The sequence below is a fragment of the Engystomops pustulosus genome, chromosome 2, assembly GCF_040894005.1.
Source record: "Engystomops pustulosus chromosome 2, aEngPut4.maternal, whole genome shotgun sequence".
NCBI classification, from domain to species: Eukaryota; Metazoa; Chordata; class Amphibia; order Anura; family Leptodactylidae; genus Engystomops; species Engystomops pustulosus.
The window spans coordinates 179,550,633-179,569,689 of record NC_092412.1 but is presented as its reverse complement, the minus strand read 5'-3'; the positions used below and the strand labels follow the sequence as shown (position 1 = coordinate 179,569,689).

The window sequence follows — 19,057 nt, the reverse complement described above, 5'->3', positions numbered from 1 at the left end:
TGACCAGATCCCACAGACCAAGCATAGTGCAGTGTATGGGAGTCATTGGATTACAATGGATAATGATGCAAGGAGTCCCTGCATGATGCTGCTGTTCGGCTGGCAGTTAGGGAGTCAATGTACCATATTTCTGTATGATGCAAGGGCGCCCGTCCAGTGCACTGTGCTTGGTCTTTGGAATCTGACAAATCTTTAAAGAGGAACAGTATAAAGGAAAAAATTTTATCTTTATGCATGTAGAATCCATTTTTCTTTTATTTTGGCTTCCAAATACTGATGCAAAATACTACATACAAACAAAATACACAATATACAAAATATTACATACTGCTGTGGGAAACTGGCCTAACAAGAATTTTTACTGAGGGTGTTCCTTATTAGATCATGTTGCTGCTTCCTGATAGATATTTCCTTCTAGAATACGTGAACATATTCTTTTTTTCAGCTGTCTCCATTTGAGTTATATTTCATTTAAAAGTAAGAAGGTTTGCATACTAAATTAGCGCAATGCACAAATATTTTTGGCTTAAAAGAAAAAATGGGAAAAATGTAAAATACTTATTTTTATACTTTCTATATATTTTTTTGCAGAAGTCTGAAGAGGACACCCTAGAAAGTAACTGAAAAAAATAAATGTGTTTTTCTCTTCTCAGTGTGGATTTATTTATTAAGTATTAAGGCTATGTAAGGGTCAGGAGATTGCATGTGATCGGACTCTTTTGTTACCTGTAAAATTGATTGTATAATATGTTTCTTAATGATGTATATATATATATATATGCATATAACCAAAAAACATTGCTTGTATGAGTAGTACTCTACTCATGAACCTTAGTGGATTATAATATAGGAGGTTTGGGCAGCTTTCTAGGGCTCAAGGCTTCTAGGGGAACCATGACCAGCTGAAGCAATTGCCAAGTTTAAATACTGCCCTATAGAGATAATAAAAAGAAGTACCTCCAGCCATGAAATCCTCATGCTTTCAACACATTCTTATATAACATATCTTCCACAACCTTCAAAGATCCTCAAACTGTAGAACTAAAAGTGTAATTGAGGGACTCTTCCTCCTTGCCCAAGTAACTTCATACTAGTACATTATGAAGGAAGTAAATGCCATTAAAAACTAGACTTTTAATGATTAACATTTTTTTTACAGCTAAGGTCACATGGGCATCTTAATCCACCCCTGCTCATGAACTATATACAAAGACATACTTGCAATAGTTCCTAAATTACCTACAAGTAGATACAACCATGTGTGGTACATACTTTGTACACTTTCCAGAACAGGGCCGATTCTAGCCTTTTTGCTGCCTGAGGCGATAACTGAAATGCCGCCCCCCCATATTAATATATTATACATCACTCTCTTCATCAATTGAAGTGTACAGCACCGCTCATTTAAGTATTATTCTCTTCAAAGGTTGTGAAGGACCTTTCCTGATGCAGTGAGGTACGGAACAAACACTGTGCACGCCAGTCTTTTTGAGACTCACACACCGCTTTCAAAACTATCAAAGTAGTGCAAGACTAATACATCCCGTACACAGATAGTGATTGCCAGCATATGAACCTTCATTAAGTTGATAGCTATTTCTTCCAATACCCATATACACATGCATGATCGGCTTGTTTTAGCATGTAGGTGTAATAAATGGAGAAAAAGCAGAAGAGCATCAGAACATAACACTGAGCCCCATATGTATGTTGGCAAGCCAGACCTAATTGTGGCGAACGTTCATTAAACTGAGTGACCATAAAAGAAACTGCTGCGCTCAGTTTATATGAGTTTTGCCCATGCAGGGAGCGCCACATTTTTTCTTCCAGTCTTCATTTATCTGGTGCACTTTGCCTTATAGTGAGTGCCATGGGCCATTAAATGCACATTTACATCACACTAAAAATGTACACATTCCCCAGACACTCTTACTACATGCATATACACATTCCATATATATTCATATTATACACAGATACATGCAATACACTCAGATCAAAAATAACTACTTACATTTTTTCTAGATCTTGCAGATGATGCAGCAGATGGGGGTGTCATAAGATAAGACTGGGCCACTGATGAGGAAGGGAGCAGCTGAGGTGGGACACAAGTTTGGGCTGCTGGAGGGATCAGCTTCAGGGAAGGAGTTGGGCATCTGTTGCATTACTTTCCTGTCCTCCTGTTCGACTTCCTGTGTCCCTGTTAATTCTTCCCCTTCCCTCCTGTCACTGCTGACTACACAGTAAACTACTAGAACAGTGCAGGAGAGGGAGGGGAGACAGCAGCAGCACACAGGACAAGTCTGCTGAAGCTCCGAGCTGGTGGGCGGGACTTACTCTCCCTACACTGCAGAGCGCAGGAGGATCAGCTGTATGTGTAACCTCTGCGCCTAGCAGCACCATCCCTCCCGGACATCACAGGCAGCCAGCGGGGCATCCAGGAAGCCAGCGCCGCCCATACGCTTCCCTGAGAGAACTGATTGCAGTGCCTGGGCAGCACTGGTGCTAGAAGCAGCAGTACACATGCAGGTACACAGTGGTTGAGCTGTGAACCGCCGCCTCCCTCAGAGCTATGCCATCTGCCGCCTGAGGCAGGATTTTCATCCTGCCTCATGGCAGATGCGGCCCTGTTCCAGAAATACCTTGTTTTTGAGCCATTAGTAATTATAGAGAAAAATCAATGTTTATATTTATTGGTATTAACTAGAGATGAGCGAACATACTCGTCCGAGCTTGATGCTCGATCGAGCATTAGTGTACTCGTAACTGCTCGTTGCTCGGACGAGTATTTCGCCCGCTCGAGAAAATGGCAGCTCCCGCCGTTTTGCTTTTTGGCGGCCAGAAACAGAGCCAATCACAAGCCAGGAGACTCTGCACTCCACCCAGCATGACGTGGTACCCTTACACGTAGATAGCAGTGGTTGGCTGGCCAGATCAGGTGACCCTGGGATAGACTAGCCGCTGCCCGCGCTGCTCGGATCATTCTCTGTCTGGATGCCGCTAGGGAGAGAGCTGCTGCTGGTCAGGGAAAGCGTTAGGGTGTTCTATTAGCTTACTGTTAGGCAGGAGTGATTCTAAAAGAACCCAACAGCCCTTCTTAGGGCTACAATAACGTTATAATTTTTTTTTTTTTTTATTTGCAGCTAGTACCATATTGTGAGGAATTAGCAGGGGACTTGCTACCGTTGTGTTTAGCTCTTAGTGACACACATATCCACCTCAAACACCAAAGTGGGAAAATTTATTAGGGGTTTGAGTAGAATTAGGCACAGTCTGCCAGTTTCTTTTTATTTTACGTTTATTGTTTTAATAACGCAGTGTCATCTCATCTTGCATAGTAGTGTGCTGTAATACTTGGCTAGAAAATAGCCATAGGAGAATACAAACGGCTTAATTACGCCTACAGTAGCGTTATATATATTTGATTTCTGGTTGATCTGCTGGTGGCTGTAGTTCTGTAGTTGTTGCAGTGCATCTACTAGTAAATTGTGAGCAATTTGGAGTCAGACTTGCGACCACTGTGTTTTAGTGACGCACATATCCATCGCAAAGACCGAAGTGGGAAAATTTATTAGGGCCCGGGGTTGTATTTCAATTAGGCACAGTCTGCCATTTCCTTTTTTATTTTACGTTTATTTTTTTCATAACTCAGCGTCATCTCATCTGGCATAGTAGTGTGCTGTAATACTTGGCTAGAAAATAGCCATAGGAGAATACAAACGGCTTAATTACGCCTACAGTAGCGTTATATATATTTGATTTCTGGTTGATCTGCTGGTGGCTGTAGTTGTTGCAGTGCATCTACTAGTAAATTGTGAGCAATTTGGAGTCAGACTTGCGACCACTGTGTTTTAGTGACGCACATATCCATCGCAAAGACCGAAGTGGGAAAATTTATTAGGGGCCGGGGTTGTATTTCAATTAGGCACAGTCTGCCATTTCCTTTTTTATTTTACGTTTATTTTTTTCATAACTCAGCGTCATCTCATCTTGCATAGTAGTGTGCTGTAATACTTGGCTAGAAAATAGCCATAGGAGAATCCAAACGGCTTAATTACGCCTACAGTAGCGTTATATATATTTGATTTCTGGTTGATCTGCTGGTGGCTGTAGTTGTTGCAGTGCATCTACTAGTAAATTGTGAGCAATTTGGAGTCAGACTTGCGACCACTGTGTTTTAGTGACGCACATATCCATCGCAAAGACCGAAGTGGGAAAATTTATTAGGGGCCGGGGTTGTATTTCAATTAGGCACAGTCTGCCATTTCCTTTTTTATTTTACGTTTATTTTTTTCATAACTCAGCGTCATCTCATCTGGCATAGTAGTGTGCTGTAATACTTGGCTAGAAAATAGCCATAGGAGAATACAAACGGCTTAATTACGCCTACAGTAGCGTTATATATATTTGATTTCTGGTTGATCTGCTGGTGGCTGTAGTTGTTGCAGTGCATCTACTAGCAAATTGTGAGCAATTTGGAGTCAGACTTGCGACCACTGTGTTTTGCGCTTAGTGACGCACATATCCATCGCAAAGACCGAAGTGGGAAAATTTATTAGGGGCCGGGGTTGTATTTCAATTAGGCACAGTCTGCCATTTCCTTTTTTATTTTACGTTTATTTTTTTCATAACTCAGCGTCATCTCATCTGGCATAGTAGTGTGCTGTAATACTTGGCTAGAAAATAGCCATAGGAGAATACAAACGGCTTAATTACGCCTACAGTAGCGTTATATATATTTGATTTCTGGTTGATCTGCTGGTGGCTGTAGTTGTTGCAGTGCATCTACTAGCAAATTGTGAGCAATTTGGAGTCAGACTTGCGACCACTGTGTTTTGCGCTTAGTGACGCACATATCCATCGCAAAGACCGAAGTGGGAAATTTATTAGGGCCGGGGTTGTATTTCAATTAGGCACAGTCTGCCATTTCCTTTTTTATTTTACGTTTATTTTTTTCATAACTCAGCGTCATCTCATCTGGCATAGCAGTGTGCTTTCATACTTGGCTATAAAATAGCCATAGCAATAGGATAGCATCGTTTGGTTTTAAAAACTAAAAAACACAAAAAAAAACAAACAAAAAAAAAAAGTAAAAAAAAAATTCAAGTTATAACTCTCATTTTCAAAATGTTTAACCCGAGGGCTAGGGGTAGAGGACGAGGGCGGGGACGTGGGCGTCCAACTACTGCAGGGGTCAGAGGCCGTGGTCCTGGGCGGGGTGAGACACCACCTGCTTATGAGGGAGCAGGGGAACGCCGCAGAGCTACACTCCCTAGGTTCATGTCTGAAGTTACTGGGAATCGTGGTAGAGCACTGTTGAGGCCAGAACAGTGCGAACAGGTGATGTCGTGGATTGCCGACAATGCTTCGAGCAATTTGTCCACCAGTCAGTCTTCCACGCAGTCCACCCATGTCACCGAAATCGGCACTCCTCCAGCTCCTGAACCTCAGCCTCCTCCCCCCCAGTCTGCCCCCTCCCAGCAAAATTTGCCATTTGAACCGGCATACTCTGAGGAACTGTTTTCTGGACCATTCCCACAGTCACAAACCACTTGTCCGGTTGCTGATGAGCAATTTTCCGATGCCCAGGTTTTCCACCAGTCGCAGTCTGTGGGTGATGATGACCTTGTTGACGTAGTGGAAGGAGTGTGTAAAGAGGTGTCCGACGATGAGGAGACACGGTTGTCAGACAGTGGGGAAGTTGTTGTCAGGGCAGGAAGTCCGAGGGGGGAGCAAACTGAGGGATCGGAGGATGATGAGGTGACAGACCCAAGCTGGGTTGAGAGGCCGGGTGAACACAGTGCTTCTGAGACGGAGGAGAGTCCTCGACCAGAACAGGTTGGAAGAGGCAGTGGTGGGGCCAGACGGAGAGGCAGGGCCAGAGCTGGTGCATCAGCGCCAAAAGTGTCAACTAGTGAAGCTCCCGTAGCAAAGCCTGCTGAGCCTAGGCGATAAAAGGCACACCGCCCAAGAACTATTACAGGGCATCACGGCGCAGACTGATCTGTGGCTGGCACCGCTGAACCTGAAGCCAGGCATGGTTGTGTGTGACAACGGCCGTAACCTGGTGGCGGCTCTGCAACTCGGCAGACTGACACATGTGCCATGCCTGGCCCATGTGTTAAATCTGATAGTTCAGCGTTTCCTCAAGACATACCCCAATCTGTCTGATTTGCTCACGAAGGTGCGCCGCATCTGTGCGCATTTCAGGAAGTCCAGCACAGATGCTGCCACTCTCAGGGCAGCGCAGCGCCGCCTCCAACTGCCCGCTCACCGACTGTTGTGCGACGTGCCCACGAGGTGGAATTCAACACTGACCATGTTATCCAGAGTTTACCAGCAGCGCCGAGCGATTGTAGATTGCCAGATGTCAACTTCCACCAGAACTGGTAGTCAGGTCAGTCAGCTTCCTCAAGTCTACAATGAGGAGTGGACGTGGATGTCTGATATCTGTCAGGTGCTGAGTAACTTTGAGGAGTCAACACAGATGGTCAGTGGCGATGCCGCCATCATCAGCCTCACCATCCCGCTGCTTGGCCTGTTGAAAAACTCTCTGGTCAGCATGAAGTCGGAAGCTTTGCGCTCCTCACAAGAGACGGGGGAAGAAGATTCCCTTGTTGATAGCCAAAGCACCCTTAGGTCTGTTTCTCAGCGCATATCGGAGGAGGTGGAGGTGGAGGAGGATGAGGAGGAAGAGGAGGAGAATGTTGGCGAGACACAAGAGGGGACCATTGTTGAGTCCTTCACTGTTGAGCGTGTATGGGCAGAAGAAGAGGAATTGGAGGAGTTGGAGGAGGAGGAAATGGACAGTCAGGCCAGTGAGGGGAGTGAATTCTTACGCGTTGGTACTCTGGCGCATATGGCAGATTTCATGCTAGGCTGCCTATCCCGTGACCCTCGCGTTCAAAGAATTTATTCCAGCACCGATTACTGGGTGTTCACTCTCCTGGACCCACGGTACAAGCAAAATCTTTCCACTCTCATCCCTGGAGAGGAAAGGAGTGTGAGAATGCATGAATACCAGCAGGCCCTGGTGCACAAGCTGAAACAGTATTTCCCTTCTGACAGCGCTAGCGGCAGAGTGCGTAGTTCTGCGGGACAAGTAGCGAGGGAGAGTAGGCGAGCAGGCAGCTTGTCCAGCACTGGCAAGGGTACGCTTTACAAGGCTTTTGCCAGATTTATGTCACCCCAGCAAGACACTGTCACCTGTCCCCAGTCTCGGCAGAGTAGGGCTGATCTTTACAGAAAGATGGTGAGGGAGTACGTAGCTGACCATAGCATCGTCCTAAATGATCACACAGCTCCCTACAACTACTGGGTTTCAAAGCTGGACATGTGGCACGAACTGGCGCTGTACGCCTTGGAGGTTCTTGCCTGCCCTGCCGCTAGCGTCTTGTCCGAGCGGGTTTTCAGTGCAGCTGGTGGCATCATCACTGATAAGCGTACACGCCTGTCGACTGACAGCGCTGACAGGCTGACGCTTATCAAGATGAATAAAGCCTGGATTTCTCCTAATTTCCAATCTCCAGCAGGTGAAGGAAGCTCAACCTGAATAATTTATCCACTCCTCCTCCTCATTTTCCTCCTTCTCCTGCTCTTTGTACAGTAAAGCAGAGGAAACTGGCTATTTTTTGACAGGGCCCACTGGCTCTACCTATAGTACTTTATGCATTTAATTTTTCTGGAGGGCCACCGACCCGGTCCTCTGTTTTAAACAATTTTTGGGAGTGCCACATACAGGCACTCAATCTATTCAATTTTTCTGGAGCTCCACCTACCTGCTCCTCTGGTTTGAAAAATTTTTTGGACTGCCACATACAGGCACTCAATCTATTCCATTTTTCTGGAGGGCCACCTACCTGCTCCTCTGGTTTTAAAACTTTTTTGGACTGCCACATACAGGCACTCAATCTATTCCATTTTTCTGGAGGGCCACCTACCTGCTCCTCTGGTTTAAAAACTTTTTTGGACTGCCACATACAGGCACTCAATCTATTCAATTTTTCTGGAGGGCCACCTACCTGCTCCTCTGGTTTAAAAACTTTTTTGGACTGCCACATACAGGCACTCAATCTATTCCATTTTTCTGGAGGGCCACCTACCTGCTCCTCTGGTTTAAAAACTTTTTTGGACTGCCACATACAGGCACTCAATCTATTCCATTTTTCTGGAGGGCCACCTACCTGCTCCTCTGGTTTAAAAACTTTTTTGGACTGCCACATACAGGCACTCAATCTATTCCATTTTTCTGGAGGGCCACCTACCTGCTCCTCTGGTTTGAAAAATTTTTTGGACTGCCACATACAGGCACTATCCAAATTGAATTGTCTCCATAGCAGCCTCCACACGTTGTCTCCATTGCTACCTCCAAAAGTCGTCTATATAGCTGCCTCCATACATCGTCCCTTTATCAAACGAGGTTTGTCAGGCCGAAATTTGGGTTGTTTTCATGGATTCCACATCAAAGTTGTTAACTTTGTCGCCACCCTGCTGTGTTATCCACAAAATACACTGGCAAACTTTTACCATTTACGGATATTATTTCAGCGCTTCTTGCGCATCTGTTTACATTCCCCTCACCCGCCATATCCCAAACTTATAAGAACGCTACTACACTTGATCTTATACAAAAGGTTCTTAGAAGTGCTGTTTGGGGAGTAGCCTAGAGACAGGGGCTTGGATTGGCGAAAGCTCGCCTGGCAGCGGAGCGCCAGCTCCATGCCAAGAACCAACTAACATAGTTTTAACTGCAGCACCTTTAATCTACTACTAGTTCACTGCCTCCATACATGCCCGCCTTATCAAACGTGCTGTGTCAGGCAGAATTTTGGGTTGTTTTCATGGCTTCCACAACAAACTTGTTAACTTTGTCGCCACCCTGCTGTGTAATCCACAAAATATACTGGCAAACTTTTACCATTTACGGATATTATTTCAGCGCTTCTTGCGCATCTGTTTACATCCCCCTTACCTGCCATATCCCAAACTTATAAGAACGCTACTACACTTAACTTGGTGCAGGCTGGGACCGAGTCTGACCATGGGGCTGGTCATATACTGCCGACGCAGAGGATTGCGGGGCCTACCTCGGTCCAGGTCTCAAAGGCCTACTATACCTCCAAATCCTCCCACCCCTCCTCCACCTCCTCCTCCTCCGAATTACCATCCGTGGGCATGGCGCCATCAGTCGGTAGCTCTAGGCACAGCAGCAGTGCCGTCGCTAAGCGACAGCAGGCGGTGCTCAAACTGCTGAGCCTAGGTGATAAAAGGCACACCGCCCAAGAGCTATTGCAGGGCATTCCACATCAAACTTGTTAACTTTGTCGCCACCCTGCTGTGTAAGCCACAAAATATACTGAAAAACTTTTTTCATTTACGGATATTATTTCAGCGCTTCTTGCGCAGATGTTTACATTCCCCTCACCCGCCATATCCCAAACTTATAAGAACGCTACTACACTTGATCTTATCCGAAAGGTTCTTAGAAGTGCTGTTTGGGGAGTAGCCTAGAGACAGGGGCTTGGATTGGCGAAAGCTCGCCTGGCAGCGGAGCGCCAGCTCCATGCCAAGAAACAACTAACATAGTTTTAACTGCAGCACCTTTAATCTACTACTAGTTCACTGCCTCCATACATCGTCCCCTTATCAAACGAGCTGTGTCAGGCAGAATTTTGGATTGTTTTCATGGCTTCCATGTTAACTTTGTCGCCACCCTGCTGTGTAATCCACAAAATATACTGGCAAACTTTTATCATGTACCGATATTATTTGAGCGCTTCTTGCTCACCTCCTTTGGTTCCTCTCTGCTACCCATTGGTTTGAAGCCTGAGTCCATTTAGGGTATGTCGCCATGCCACTCTCTAGCCTTCCGCTGCTGCCGCTGCCTCTGCATGCCGTCCCCTATAGTGTCAGGGTCAATTATTGGATGTTTTAGATGCTATCTAGCTTCATTCTGTCACTCTGTCATGGCCATGCTGTTGCCCATAATTTTGGCATAATGGTGCATTTAAGCAGCCTCAGAGGCATCCATGCATGCTGCCCCTGCTGTTTCCTGTCCATTTCCGTGGTGTTTCCATCCTTTTCTGAGGTTCCCAGGTGTTTGGCCAAGCTTCCCTGTGCAGAGCCTTGGTCCCCTTGAAAAATGCTCGAGTCTCCCATTGACTTCAATGGGGCTCGTTACTCGAAACGAGCACTCGAGCATCGGGAAAAGTTCGTCTCGAATAACGAGTACCCGAGCATTTTAGTGCTGGCTCATCTCTAGTATTAACATATATAGTGCACTCAATGTGTTGATATGACTTCTGGTGGACCCTTTTTCTTCTGGAATGTTTCTTGATACAATGTTGGTGTGCGGTAGTTGGGAAGTTGGTAATTTGGCACTTTTTGTAAGGGTTTCCTCATTTCCAATTCTTGGGAGAAAATAGCCATTTATCAGTACTGTACTGCAATTAATAAATGTGAAGCACTGTACAGCATACCCTCTTTGACAACCATTCCATACTCCTTCTCAATTTTGCTTAGAACAAAAACCAATTCCTTTATTTATATTTAATCTATGCATTGAGCTAGTAATAGGTACATGATATCCTGTTTCTCGTTCTGAGTCCATACACATATTTCATGTGATACATGATAAATGTGCCTTCATATTGCTTCAAAGTCTAAAACATTGTATGACCACAGACCATGTGCCCTTTATGACCCTAGACCAGTGATGGCGAACCTTTTAGAGGCCGAGTGCCCAAACTACAACAAAGACCCGCTTATTTATCGCAAAGTGCCAACACAGAAATGTAATTTGTGATTTATACTCCCTTCTCTGTCACAGTTTTCATTGATACCAGCACCCTGAGGACACCAATAAAGCAGAAAATAGTCCCAGGTAGAGCTGTCACTTTAATATAGCTCTGTGCACAGCAAGTCCTGGGCTGTCTGGGACTGCAGGAAGATACCTGGAGTCATCTCTGGTGATAGCCTGAGTGCCCACAGAAAGGGCTCTGAGTGCCACCTCTGGCACCAGTGCCATAGGTTAGCCATCACTGCCCTAGACCATTCAACTATTTGTCTAAATTTTTATGTACTATCGGAATATGCAACCTGAAGAAGAGGTTTGTTACATCCCAAAACATGTGGTTTAAGCAATTGATTCAAAATAAACATCAGCTTTTATTCAAGATACAGACTTGAATCATTGGTCCTAACGGGAAGTGTGTAGAGATGAGCGAACATACTCGTCCGAGCTTGATGCTCGATCGAGCATTAGCGTACTCGTAACTGCTCGTTGCTCGGACGAGTATTTCGCCCGCTCGAGAAAATGGCAGCTCCCGCCGTTTTGCTTTTTGGCGGCCAGAAACAGAGCCAATCACAAGCCAGGAGACTCTGCACTCCACCCAGCATGACGTGGTACCCTTACACGTCGATAGCAGTGGTTGGCTGGCCAGATCAGGTGACCCTGGGATAGACTAGCCGCTGCCCGCGCTGCTCGGATCATTCTCTGTCTGGATGCCGCTAGGGAGAGAGCTGCTGCTGGTCAGGGAAAGCGTTAGGGTGTTCTATTAGCTTACTGTTAGGCAGGAGTGATTCTACAACAGCCCTTCTTAGGGCTACAATAACGTTATCCTTTTTTTTTTTATTTGCTTGTGGCTGGGCTTGCTGGCACTAGTAGTGCAGCTAGTACCATATTGTGAGGAATTAGCAGGGGGACTTGCTACCGTTGTGTTTAGCTCTTAGTGACACACATATCCACCTCAAACACCAAAGTGGGAAAATTTATTAGGGGTTTGATTTCAATTAGGCACAGTCTGCCAGTTTCTTTTTATTTTACGTTTATTTTTTTAATAACTCAGTGTCATCTCATCTTGCATAGTAGTGTGCTTTCATACTTGGCTAGAAAATAGCCATAGGAGAATCCAAACGGCTTACTTACGCCTACAGTAGCGTTATATATATTTGATTTCTGGTTGATCTGCTGGTGGCTGTAGTTGTTGCAGTGCATCTACTAGCAAATTGTGAGCAATTTGGAGTGAGACTTGCGACCACTGTGTTTTGCGCTTAGTGACGCACATATCCATCGCAAAGACCGAAGTGGGAAAATTTATTAGGGCCCGGGGTTGGATTTCAATTAGGCACAGTCTGCCATTTCCTTTTTTATTTTACGTTTATTTTTTTCATAACTCAGCGTCATCTCATCTGGCATAGTAGTGTGCTTTAATACTTGGCTAGAAAATAGCCATAGGAGAATCCAAACGGCTTACTTACGCCTACAGTAGCGTTATATATATTTGATTTCTGGTTGATCTGCTGGTGGCTGTAGTTGTTGCAGTGCATCTACTAGCAAATTGTGAGCAATTTGGAGTGAGACTTGCGACCACTGTGTTTTGCGCTTAGTGACGCACATATCCATCGCAAAGACCGAAGTGGGAAAATTTATTAGGGCCCGGGGTTGGATTTCAATTAGGCACAGTCTGCCATTTCCTTTTTTATTTTACGTTTATTTTTTTCATAACTCAGCGTCATCTCATCTGGCATAGTAGTGTGCTTTAATACTTGGCTAGAAAATAGCCTTAGGAGAATCCAAACGGCTTACTTACGCCTACAGTAGCATTATATATATTTGATTTCTGGTTGATCTGCTGGAAGCTGTAGTTGTTGCAGTGCATCTACTAGCAAATTGTGAGCTATTTGGAGTGAGACTTGCGACCACTGTGTTTTGCGCTTAGTGACGCACATATCCATCGCAAAGACCGAAGTGGGAAAATTTATTAGGGCCCGGGGTTGGATTTCAATTAGGCACAGTCTGCCATTTCCTTTTTTATTTTACGTTTTTTTTTTCATAACTCAGCGTCATCTCATCTGGCATAGTAGTGTGCTTTAATACTTGGCTAGAAAATAGCCATAGGAGAATCCAAACGGCTTACTTACGCCTACAGTAGCATTATATATATTTGATTTCTGGTTGATCTGCTGGAAGCTGTAGTTGTTGCAGTGCATCTACTAGCAAATTGTGAGCAATTTGGAGTGAGACTTGCGACCACTGTGTTTTGCGCTTAGTGACGCACATATCCATCGCAAAGACCGAAGTGGGAAAATTTATTAGGGCCCGGGGTTGGATTTCAATTAGGCACAGTCTGCCATTTCCTTTTTTATTTTACGTTTATTTTTTTCATAACTCAGCGTCATCTCATCTGGCATAGTAGTGTGCTTTAATACTTGGCTAGAAAATAGCCATAGGAGAATCCAAACGGCTTACTTACACCTACAGTAGCGCTATATATATTTGATTTCTGGTTGATCTGCTGGTGGCTGTAGTTGTTGCAGTGCATCTACTAGCAAATTGTGAGCAATTTGGAGTGAGACTTGCGACCGCTGTGTTTTGCGCTTAGTGACGCACATATCCATCGCAAAGACCGAAGTGGGAAAATTTATTAGGGCCCGGGTTGGATTTCAATTAGGCACAGTCTGCCATTTCCTTTTTTATTTTACGTTTATTTTTTTCATAACTCAGCGTCATCTCATCTGGCATAGCAGTGTGCTTTCATTCTTGGCTAGAAAATAGCCATAGCAATAGGATAGCATCGTTTGGTTTTAAAAACTAAAAAACACACAAAAAAAAAAAAAAACACAAAAAAAAGGTAAAAAAAAAATTAAAGTTATAACTCTCATTTTCAAAATGTTTAACCCGAGGGCTAGGGGTAGAGGACGAGGGCGGGGACGTGGGCGTCCAACTACTGCAGGGGTCAGAGGCCGTGGTCCTGGGCGGGGTGAGACACCACCTGCTGATGAGGGAGCAGGGGAACGCCGCAGAGCTACACTCCCTAGGTTCATGTCTGAAGTTACTGGGACTCGTGGTAGAGCTCTGTTGAGGCAAGAACAGTGCGAACAGGTGATGTCGTGGATTGCCGACAATGCTTCGAGCAATTTGTCCACCAGTCAGTCTTCCACGCAGTCCACCCATGTCACCGAAATCGGCACTCCTCCAGCTCCTGCACCTCAGCCTCCTCCCCCCCAGTCTGCCCCCTCCCAGCAAAATTTGCCATTTGAACCGGCATACTCTGAGGAACTGTTTTCTGGACCCTTCCCACAGTCACAAACCACTTGTCCGGTTGCTGATGAGCAATTTTCCGATGCCCAGGTTTTCCACCAGTCGCAGTCTGTGGGTGATGATGACCTTGTTGACGTAGTGGAAGAAGTGTGTAAAGAGGTGTCCGACGATGAGGAGACACGGTTGTCAGACAGTGGGGAAGTTGTTGTCAGGGCAAGAAGTCCGAGGGGGGAGCAGACTGAGGGATCGGAGGATGATGAGGTGACAGACCCAAGCTGGGTTGAGAGGCCGGGTGAACACAGTGCTTCTGAGACGGAGGAGAGTCCTCGACCAGAACAGGTTGGAAGAGGCAGTGGTGGGGCCAGACGGAGAGGCAGGGCCAGAGCTGGTGCATCAGCGCCAAATGTGTCAACTAGTGAAGCTCCCGTGGCGAGGGCTCCTGCGGCGAGGGCTAGATTTTCAGAAGTCTGGAGGTTCTTTAAGGAAACACCGGATGACCGACGGACTGTGGTGTGCCACATTTGCCAAACCAGGATCAGCAGGGGTTCCACCACTACTAGCTTAACTACCACCAGTATGCGCAGGCATATGAATGCTAAACACCCCACTCAGTGGCAACAAGCGCGTTCACCTCCGGCCGTGCACACCACTGCTCCTTCCCCTGTGTCAGCTGATAGTCAGCCCCCTGCCCAGGACCCTGCCACAAAAACCCCATCGTCGCCTCCACGATCCTCCACAGCATCCACCAGCGTTCAGCTCTCCATACCCCAGACGCTGGAGCGGAAACGCAAATATAGTGCAACCCACCCGCACGCCCAAGCCCTTAATGTGCACATCTCCAGATTGCTAAGCCTGGAGATGCTGCCCTATAGGCTAGTAGAGACCGAGGCCTTTCGCAGCCTCATGGCGGCGGCCGCCCCTCGGTATTCGGTCCCCAGCCGCCACTACTTTTCCCGATGTGCCGTCCCAGCCCTGCACCAGCACGTGTCAGACAACATAATCCGTGCCCTGACCAACGCCGTTTCTGACAAGGTCCACCTGACCACGGACACGTGGACGAGTGCTGCCGGGCAGGGCCACTATATATCGCTGACAGCACATTGGGTTAACTTGGTGGAGGCTGGGACCGAGTCTGACCCTGCGGCTGGTCATATACTGCCGACGCCGAGGATTGCGGGGCCTACCTCGGTCCAGGTGTTTCAGGCCTACTATGCCTCCTCCTCCTCCCACCCCTCCTCCACCTCCTCCTCCGAACGACCATCCGTGGGCATGGCGCCATCAGTCGGTAGCTCTAGGCACAGCAGCAGTGCTGTCGCTAAGCGACAGCAGGCGGTGCTGAAACTGCTGAGCCTAGGCGATAAAAGGCACACCGCCCAAGAACTATTACAGGGCATCACGGCGCAGACTGATCTGTGGCTGGCACCGCTGAACCTGAAGCCAGGCATGGTTGTGTGTGACAACGGCCGTAACCTGGTGGCGGCTCTGCAACTCGGCCTGGCCCATGTGTTAAATCTCATAGTTCAGCGTTTCCTCAAGACATACCCCAATCTGTCTGATTTGCTCACGAAGGTGCGCCGCATCTGTGCGCATTTCAGGAAGTCCAGCACAGATGCTGCCACTCTCAGGGCAGCGCAGCGCCGCCTCCAGCTGCCCGCTCACCGACTGTTGTGCGACGTGCCCACGAGGTGGAATTCAACACTGACCATGTTATCCAGAGTTTACCAGCAGCGCCGAGCGATTGTAGACTGCCAGATGTCAACTTCCACCAGAACTGGTAGTCAGGTCAGTCAGCTTCCTCAAGTCTACAATGAGGAGTGGACGTGGATGTCTGATATCTGTCAGGTGCTGAGTAACTTTGAGGAGTCAACACAGATGGTCAGTGGCGATGCCGCCATCATCAGCCTCACCATCCCGCTGCTTGGCCTGTTGAAAAACTTTCTGGTCAGCATGAAGTCGGAAGCTTTGCGCTCCTCACAAGAGACGGGGGAAGAAGATTCCCTTGTTGATAGCCAAGGCACCCTTAGGTCTGTTTTTCAGCGCATATCGGAGGAGGTGGAGGAGGATGAGGAGGAAGAGGAGGAGAATGTTGGCGAGACACAAGAGGGGACCATTGTTGAGTCCTTCACTGTTGAGCGTGTATGGGCAGAAGAAGAGGAGTTGGAGGAGTTGGAGGAGGAGGAAATGGACAGTCAGGCCAGTGAGGGGAGTGAATTCTTACGCGTTGGTACTCTGGCGCATATGGCAGATTTCATGCTAGGCTGCCTATCCCGTGACCCTCGCGTTCAAAGAATTTATTCCAGCACCGATTACTGGGTGTTCACTCTCCTGGACCCACGGTACAAGCAAAATCTTTCCACTCTCATCCCTTGAGAGGAAAGGAGTGTGAGAATGCATGAATACCAGCAGGCCCTGGTGCACAAGCTGAAACAGTATTTCCCTTCTGACAGCGCTAGCGGCAGAGTGCGTAGTTCTGCGGGACAAGTAGCGAGGGAGAGTAGGCGAGCAGGCAGCTTGTCCAGCACTGGCAAGGGTACGCTTTACAAGGCTTTTGCCAGCTTTATGTCACCCCAGCAAGACACTGTCACCTGTCCCCAGTCTCGGCAGAGTAGGGCTGATCTTTACAGAAAGATGGTGAGGGAGTACGTAGCTGACCATACCATCATCCTAAATGATCACACAGCTCCCTACAACTACTGGGTTTCAAAGCTGGACATGTGGCACGAACTGGCGCTGTACGCCTTGGAGGTTCTTGCCTGCCCTGCCGCTAGCGTCTTGTCCGAGCGGGTTTTCAGTGCAGCTGGTGGCATCATCACCGATAAGCGTACACGCCTGTCGACTGACAGCGCTGACAGGCTGACGCTTATCAAGATGAATAAAGCCTGGATTTCTCCTAATTTCCAATCTCCACCAGGTGAAGGAAGCTCAACCTGAATAATTTATCCACTCCTCCTCCTCCTCATTTTCCTCCTTCTCCTCCTCTTTGTACAGTAAAGCAGAGGAAACTGGCTATTTTTTTACAGGGCTCACTGGCTCTACCTATAGTACTTTATGCATTTAATTTTTATGGAGGGCCACCGACCCGGTCCTCTGTTTTAAACAATTTTTGGGAGTGCCACATACAGGCACTCAATCTATTCAATTTTTCTGGAGGGCCACCTACCTGCTCCTCTGGTTTGAAAACTTTTTTGGACTGCCACATACAGGCACTCAATCTATTCCATTTTTATGGAGGGCCACCTACCTGCTCCTCTGGTTTGAAAACTTTTTTGGACTGCCACATACAGGCACTCAATCTATTCAATTTTTCTGGAGGGCCACCTACCTGCTCCTCTGGTTTGAAAACTTTTTTGGACTGCCACATACAGGCACTCAATCTATTCCATTTTTATGGAGGGCCACCTACCTGCTCCTCTGGTTTGAAAACTTTTTTGGACTGCCACATACAGGCACTCAATCTATTCCATTTTTATGGAGGGCCACCTACCTGCTCCTCTGGTTTGAAAACTTTTTTGGACTGCCACATACAGGCACTCAATCTATTCCATTTTTATGGAGGGCCACCTACCTGCTCCTCTGGTTTGAAAACTTTTTTGGACTGCCACATACAGGCACTCAATCTATTCCATTTTTATGGAGGGCCACCTACCTGCTCCTCTGGTTTGAAAACTTTTTTGGACTGCCACATACAGGCGCTCAATCTATTCCATTTTTATGGAGGGCCACCTACCTGCTCCTCTGGTTTGAAAACTTTTTTGGACTGCCACATACAGGCACTCAATCTATTCCATTTTTATGGAGGGCCACCTACCTGCTCCTCTGGTTTGAAAACTTTTTTGGACTGCCACATACAGGCACTCAATCTATTCCATTTTTATGGAGGGCCACCTACCTGCTCCTCTGGTTTGAAAACTTTTTTGGACTGCCACATACAGGCACTCAATCTATTCCATTTATATGGAGGGCCACCTACCTGCTCCTCTGGTTTGAAAACTTTTTTGGACTGCCACATACAGGCACTCAATCTATTCCATTTTTATGGAGGGCCACCTACCTGCTCCTCTGGTTTGAAAACTTTTTTGGACTGCCACATACAGGCACTCAATCTATTCCATTTTTCTGGAGGGCCACCTACCTGCTCCTCTGGTTTGAAAACTTTTTTGGACTGCCACATACAGGCACTCAATCTATTCCATTTTTATGGAGGGCCACCTACCTGCTCCTCTGGTTTGAAAACTTTTTTGGACTGCCACATACAGGCACTCAATCTATTCCATTTTTATGGAGGACCACCTACCTGCTCCTCTGGTTTGAAAACTTTTTTGGACTGCCACATACAGGCACTCAATCTATTCCATTTTTATGGAGGGCCACCTACCTGCTCCTCTGGTTTGAAAACTTTTTTGGACTGCCACATACAGGCACTCAATCTATTCCATTTTTATGGAGGGCCACCTACCTGCTCCTCTGGTTTGAAAACTTTTTTGGACTGCCACATACAGGCACTCAATCTATTCCATTTTTATGGAGGGCCACCTACCTGCTCCTCTGGTTTGAAAACTTTTTTGGACTGCCACATACAGGCACTCAATCTATTCCATTTTTATGGAGGGCCACCTACCTGCTCCTCTGGTTTGAAAACTTTTTTGGACTGCCACATACAGGCACTCAATCTATTCCATTTTTATGGAGGGCCACCTACCTGCTCCTCTGGTTTGAAAACTTTTTTGGACTGCCACATACAGGCACTATCCAAATTGAATTGTCTCCATAGCAGCCTCCACACGTTGTCTCCATTGCTACCTCCAAAAGTCGTCCATATAGCTGCCTCCATACATCGTCCCTTTATCAAACGAGGTGTGTCAGGCCGAAATTTGGGTTGTTTTCATGGATTCCACATCAAAGTTGTTAACTTTGTCGCCACCCTGCTGTGTTATCCACAAAATACATTGGCAAACTTTTACCATTTACGGATATTATTTCAGCGCTTCTTGCGCATCTGTTTACATTCCCCTCACC

The 19,057-nt window shown here is 46.6% G+C and overlaps 1 protein-coding gene and 1 long non-coding RNA gene across 2 annotated transcripts in view; one reads left to right on the top strand and one right to left on the bottom strand.

The window, feature by feature from the left end:
* Positions 1-724, top strand: part of LOC140118956 (polymeric immunoglobulin receptor-like) — a 44,473-nt gene extending 43,749 nt beyond the window's left edge. Inside the window, exon 7 of the mRNA XM_072137441.1 lies at positions 592-724. Coding sequence (XP_071993542.1) covers positions 592-599 — 8 coding nt within the window. The 3' untranslated portion in view covers positions 600-724. The remainder of the gene's footprint in view (positions 1-591) is intronic.
* Positions 1-19,057, bottom strand: part of LOC140118957 (uncharacterized) — a 109,010-nt gene that overhangs the window by 74,461 nt on the left and 15,492 nt on the right. The gene's annotated exons all lie outside the window — the stretch shown is intronic.